This window comes from Sinocyclocheilus grahami, unplaced genomic scaffold, assembly GCF_001515645.1.
Source record: "Sinocyclocheilus grahami isolate Dianchi unplaced genomic scaffold, SAMN03320097.WGS_v1.1 scaffold180.1, whole genome shotgun sequence".
Classification (NCBI taxonomy): Eukaryota; Metazoa; Chordata; class Actinopteri; order Cypriniformes; family Cyprinidae; genus Sinocyclocheilus; species Sinocyclocheilus grahami.
The window spans coordinates 1,233,053-1,239,716 of NW_015505359.1; the positions used below are offsets into that span (position 1 = coordinate 1,233,053).

Below are 6,664 nucleotides of genomic sequence, written 5' to 3' on the forward strand. Positions count from 1 at the left end.
TCATCATAATGTTCTCGTTACCAGGCAACACTATAAATTCTTCAAATACCAAAGATCTTAGATATGTGTATACAGAGTAAGAGGATACATGAAAATTACTAATTATAAACCCCTGCCTACATCTTTATCAAGAACCTTAAACCATCTAATTACACATAAACACACAAAAAGTAATTTACTGAGACAAAAAAGCAAAGTATAAGGCTAAATCCTCTCTTCATAAATAAATGACATTTTAGAATGAGGTTTATATCAGTCCTTTATACCAAGGTGCTGAAAGATCAGAATGAGGAGAAACACAACTGACCAATATTAATGCATGAATAAGTATTAGTGATATCTGTAAATCTCGATTCTGGTTGGTCGATTGTGATTATTCTGTAGTCAAATGTTTTAAAATCTAATAATAATTGACTAGTGTCCTAATTGATTCCCCAAAGCTGTGCCACTTGTTTATCACATGGTTTCTTTCTTTACATATAAAATAAAAATAATGTTTTTGTATGTAATAAGCAAAATAATGAACAGTCAGTTGGTCCCCTGCAGGCTGTATAGGAGTAGAGAAGACAATATTTTGCCAAATGTAATTTCCCACAATGAAAGCTTACACAGTGTGTAAAAAGACTAGAATAAGTTGTTAAATGAATGAGCATACAACATTTTAGTCAACTGAATGATGGCATACACAGCAAGTGTGAGGTGTTAGTTCAGCTGGAGAAATAGTCATTCTCAGCTCATTGTCACATTCTCTCCACATATCCATTCAAGTCTGTATAAAACCATTAATGGACTCTAATTAGAGGCATTGGTGGTGTTCATTTATAGTGTAGGTGGTCACAGTTAACTTCAAATGGTGTAATAATTTTTTGTGTGCTCTCTATAAATCCAAAACTACTGGTGAAGAAAATTAATTTGCATTTAGAAATAAATAAATATACGTAACTAAACTAAATTTGAGAAGTCAACAACTACACAATGAACTATTGAAACACCGGTTCTTGTTTCACTTTTTTATTTCACTTTGAAGCAGTAATACAAAGCATTTTTTTGTCTTTTTCCAAATTCAATAAAGATGTAGTCTTCTGACGTGAATGCTCTGAACTTCAAATGCACCATCAACTTTTCGTTTCATAAGTGTGAAGTCAGTGTACTCTCCAAACCTTGGTAAAATAGCTCTAGGTAAGTGTACTTAGGTAAGGCAGCATGGTAAAGGCAAGGAAAATGTATAAAGAAACGCTAACAGTGAGCACGAACGCCTACATTTTTCTCTCCCACACCGATCAGAATCAGGTTCCAAATGTTGTTTTTGAAAAAGAGCATGAAGCAGTCACCATGTAACTGTTCGGCAAGCTGTTCACACTAGATAATGTCTGACAGGCTGATAATCATCACCACTGGGGTTCATTCTTGTGATTTGGTCAAATGGTTCATTTGAAATATCAACAAAACAACTTTGGGTGGTTTTAATAGATAATTATGATCGAGAGTTTATAGAATACGAGACAAGGAGGGAAAAATTTAAGCAATTATGTCTCCTCTTAGCTATTATACAGTAAGACTAACGTCCAAGTGGCACATTTTTCCCCACTTTGGCAGGAGTAAAAGGAGGGAAATACAAAGCTATCATTGTCAAGGCCTGGTAAACATACAAACAAAGCCATAGCATAAAGTATCCATACCAGAATATCACTAAAGCACATATTTTGACCTTTTCCATTACATAAACTGACAGCTGAACACTTTACTTCTAATTTTCCCAATCAAATGTCCAATAACAAATGACCTCTTTCACATATGAACCAATCAGGATTACTTTTACACATAGCCGAGTAGTGCTCTACCACACATGTTTAGGTCCAGTCATATTAATGCCCCAAAATTCTGAAATTATTAGCTGTGAAAGGCAGAAAACTAATCATTTGACATTCGCATACCTCAAACCAATGAATTGCATGTAACTCGTTTCCAAACTGGGAAAGTAAGGCTTGCAAATGAAAAAAAGGAATGTACTGTATTTGTATTGTATTAGCTGACTGGAGACCTGCAGTCACAAGCTTATACATAAAGCCACAGTTTTTCTTTCTTTCTTTTCTTTTTTTTTTTTAAGCGTCTTCCACCTTTTAAATTGAGTAATTGCTTTGTTTAGCCAAGGCCACTTAAGACTCACCTCCAAGTACCTCGTAACAAACAAATTAGTTTCTTGTTTCTCAACCCAGTTCCTCATGCAATACAGGTCATTTTTTTTGCTGCCATTACAATGAAAAGGCATGTTTAAATAAACGTCCAACATCTCGGGGCATCCGTTTCCCTGGTGCCACTGGGATTGTTGATTGACTTAAGCGTAGGGTATTCGAGAAGTACAGCCAAGATGATAAACACTTTGGTAATGGTGAGAAGAGCAGCCCTTTAGCAAACCTTTGGTCAAGGGAAAGGGTGTTTGGGGTCAAGGCCATTTTTACAGGATGGTGCTCTCCGTGTCAAGGTCTATGTCCTTGAGTTGGGTAACAGGCTTCTCAACGGTGATATCAGGAACAAGAGCTCGACCCAATGGTTTAAATGTCATCCCCGAATCTGTAAGACACAAGATTAGGAAGTCAGACCATGCAGACTAATGGATTGTTAATAATCAAATCCAAAATTAAGCTTTTTTGAGATAAGCACTTAGATTAACTGATGTTTTACATATACAGTGCTTAACTAATTTATTAGACCACCACCCAGTGTAAGGATTGTGCCACAGCTGCCCTAAACTAACAGTATGGGTGATTAGCTCCTTTTTTATGTTTCTATATTGGTTAATCCACCAGTATGTGTAAGCTCTTTAGTCACAGTAGTGTTTCTAATGCTAAAATATAATTATAGTTGTTATCAATTAATTTTCGAATTTACTGTTTTACAAGAAAAGCAGAAAAAAATAGTAAAACACTTTATTAATTTTTGTTTTATTCAGATGCCCTATTACAGTCAATAACAACAGCAAGAATGCAAGATGTTATCAAGGCCAAAGGAAGCCATACAAAATATTAAGTATTTTGGTTATTTACGTGTAAATAAAGACTATTTAGTTGTTTCAGTTTGTTATTTGTCTAATAAAATGACAATACAATTTTTAGTTTTAAACAAGTTTTTGACAGATTCCTAAAATATTTGTTTTTATTATGACAGGTGGTCTAATACATTTATTAGACTGTATTTATTGACTGTAATAGGGCATCTGAATAAAATAAATAAATTAAGTGCTTTACTATTTTTTTCTGCCTTTCTTGTAAAACAGTAAATTCGAAAAATCATGATTAGCTTTAAAATGAGGATATAAGGGAAAAACTCACCCTAGATACTATATAGTTTTCTTTTAACAGGTGGTCTAATACATTTATTCGACTGTATTTATTGACTGTAATAGGGCATCTGAATAAAATAAATAAAGTGCTTTACTATTTTTTTCTGCCTTTCTTGTAAAACAGTAAATTCGAAAAATCATGATTAGCTTTAAAATGAGGATATAAGGGAAAAACTCACCCTAGATACTATATAGTTTTCTTTTAACAGTTTTTTAAATAGAACCTATTCAATAATAATAATAATAAATAAATGAATGAATAAATAATAATATTTTATTATTAAATTATAATTTAACCAATAAAGAACTATTACTATAGTAATAATAATAATAATAATAACAACAACACAAATTTTATTTTATAGAACAACAATAGAATTACAATACTAATATTTATACGGTCTTTATTACATTCAAACTGGCATTTTTTGCCAAACAGTGACAGGTTTGCATCCCTACTTCCACTACAATTCTGCACATCAAGGATATCTGCAACATATATCACTCAAACACAAATGGTGGAATTATGTAATATTATTAACACAAACAATGTTAAATAAGTTATAGCAGTGTATTCATTTTGGGTGCTATTTTTGTTTAAAACCCATCATGTAGCACTTATTAGTTTACATCGTAGACCAATAGCTACACAAAAAAAAAAAAACCTTAGGTAAAAAAAGAAAAAAAAAGGGGGTAAATATTGTAAATATTGATTATCAGTCAATCTCCACTGACATGTACCAAAATGCTCTCATGACACTGGGACAGCCACAGTTTTCAGAGCAAGGTTGTTAGTTGTTAAATGCAATTCTAAAATGTTAGTCAGTTAAACATTAACTCATTGTTAGTAAACTTTTTATGAATAAATGCGTCCTGCTCTCAGTGACAGTGCATCTCTGTGTAGTATTTAGTAGTGAAGTCATGTCTTTATAAACTATAGCCATGTATTAAACTATTAAAAAAAATATTGGTATTACAATTGAATCCACTTTTTTTAATGACTATATTTCATACGTAGCTTGTTGCCTTCCTACATCGATATTCTATTCAGCTTTCAGACACATTTTCTTCATGTGCCCTGAAATCTTATGCAACTCACAGAAAAAAACACAAGCTTAGAGTGACGGAAATAAAAGAGCTTCACCCATTGTTTTGAAGGCAGCACTGCAAATTCCATTGCTGTCGCTTCCTGTGGCTGGAGGCTGTGGCGGAGGGGGAACAGTAGGTCTGTTACGTGGTTTAGGCACAGGCCTCGGCCGAGGAAGCGATCCTGACTGGAACACCGGGGGAGCGGTGGGACTGGGACTGTCGTGAAACACTGCTGCGGGCGGAGGGGTGCTCGGTGGAGTGGGAGTGCTGGGAGGGGAGGGGTCTTCTCCGGGGTCAGCTGGAGCACTGGGTTGGGGAGGGGGCGTGGCCTGCGTGGGAGGCTGCGGGGGCGGATGGTTGGGTGCCTGAATAGGGGGCTGGTTGCTTGAGTGGCGACGAGGGGTCGTGTTGGTTTGAGCCTGTGGTTGTGTTGGGCTCAGATTGGTTGGAGAGTAACTAGAAAGCGGTCTAGGAGAGGGGCTGAGGGACTGAAGGGTGCCTGAAGAGGCTTGCTGTACTGACTGATTGGCTGGTTGGCCTGGTGGAGGGTTGGCTGGTTTAGGAGGAGCTGGGGCCGGCTTCTTAGAACCTATAAATAAAAACAGAATTTAAAACAAGCTCTTTCTGATGTTCTGAGCTGTATCGGGCTAAGGCTTCAGGCTGTTTACACTAGATGCTGAAAATCCATTTGTCCTTTGTGTCAGAAGTACCGCGAGCACTTGGAAGTTCAGGTCCAACCTTGATCCAACACACCTGTCTGTAATTAAGTGCTCCTGAAGATCTTAACTAGCTGGTTCAGTTGTGTCTGATTAGGGTTGGCGCTGAACTTTGCAGGACCTCCAGGAACAGGACTGGGCACCCCTGGTGTAAGACTTCTGAGGTAAGTCTACTGACCTCTGTGTGCCATGTGAGGACTGGGTCCTGTAGATCCAGCCACAGGGGTCCCCACACTCAGCTGTCCTGATCCTCCAGTGCCATTTCTCTGAGCTGGAGGAGTGGACGCAGGGTCTCGGGTCTTTGAACTGTTAAGCAAATGGAGTAAAAAATATAAATCAGTAATATTTATTAAATTATATTTATTTCACATTCCGCAACATGCAAACTCCACAAATACAAACGTAAGTCTTTTTGTGATGGAATAGTTTAATATTATGTTTAAAAAAAGGTTAAAGCTAAACTCAGCATTTTTTCCTTTATTACATTTTTTTTTATTTGTTCTTAACATAAAAATGAATGAAAAAAAAAAGTTTGTATTTCAGAAAAAAATTAAGCTTAAGCTTGACAATGGGGCAGTAGGTAGACATATGTACCATATCTACACCTAAAGCAGTGGTTCTCAACCATTTTGACTTCAAGTATCTCCATTATCCAAACAAGGATATTTAAAAAAATGTTTTCGATATTCAAAGCCCCCTCCCCCCATATTTGTAAAATATATATATTACATCCAACTTTATCTGCATGCATGTAGTACACCCACGTAAAACGCAATATGTACTATATAGCAAATCTCAACTGCCTTACTTTTTGTTGTCGTTGCAAAATGTAACTATATTATCAACCAGCTCTTCATATAAATTTGAATAAATAAGTATATCCTACTTTATCCGCATACACAATATACTTGCGTAGGGCAATATATACTATATCTCAACTACTTGATTGCTTGTATTGTTGCAAAATGTTAAACTGTATTATTGCCCAGCTCTAATTGGCTAAATGCAACTATAAAGCCTGAAGATATTAAAATATTACAAACATTAAAATCATCATTTTCTGTAAAGCTTAAATTAATAAAGCATTTGAACTAATTTACTCCTTTCTTCCATTGCAATATATTTTTTGTTAAATAATTTTTTTAAATTTTTTTCTGCACTTTGTATTAACACTGTGTATAAAATGTGCCATATAAATAAACTTGCCTTGCCTTTGCTAAAGTTGATTTGAAACAGTGTGTATTGTGAAGCCCTCTAGTGCGCCCCAGCACGCTGGTTCAGAACCACGGCCCTTAAGGGTACCCAAGGTGTCAAAAAGTGTCATCTAATTACTAATATGGACCCTTAAGGTACTTTAAGGCATTTAAATTCATTGCCATATCAGCTTCACTGGCTATTACATGGCAGATGAAGATTAAAGAGCCAACAATATAATAAATACAATATATATATATATATATATATATATATATATATATATATATATATATAATTATTTTTTTTTTGTTTGTTTTTCTTT

The 6,664-nt window shown here is 35.3% G+C and overlaps 1 protein-coding gene across 2 annotated transcripts in view; it reads right to left on the reverse strand.

Moving 5' to 3' along the window:
* Positions 1-997: 997 nt before the first annotated feature.
* LOC107594184 (rho GTPase-activating protein 17-like) overlaps positions 998-6,664 on the reverse strand; it is a 30,363-nt gene continuing 24,696 nt past the window's right edge. For both annotated transcript variants that reach the window (XM_016284152.1, XM_016284150.1), the window contains 3 exons: positions 5,324-5,451; positions 4,485-5,018; positions 998-2,571 (listed from right to left, as the gene is read on the reverse strand). In XM_016284152.1, coding sequence (XP_016139638.1) covers positions 2,456-2,571; positions 4,485-5,018; positions 5,324-5,451 — 778 coding nt within the window. In that variant the 3' untranslated portion in view covers positions 998-2,455. The remainder of the gene's footprint in view (positions 2,572-4,484; positions 5,019-5,323; positions 5,452-6,664) is intronic.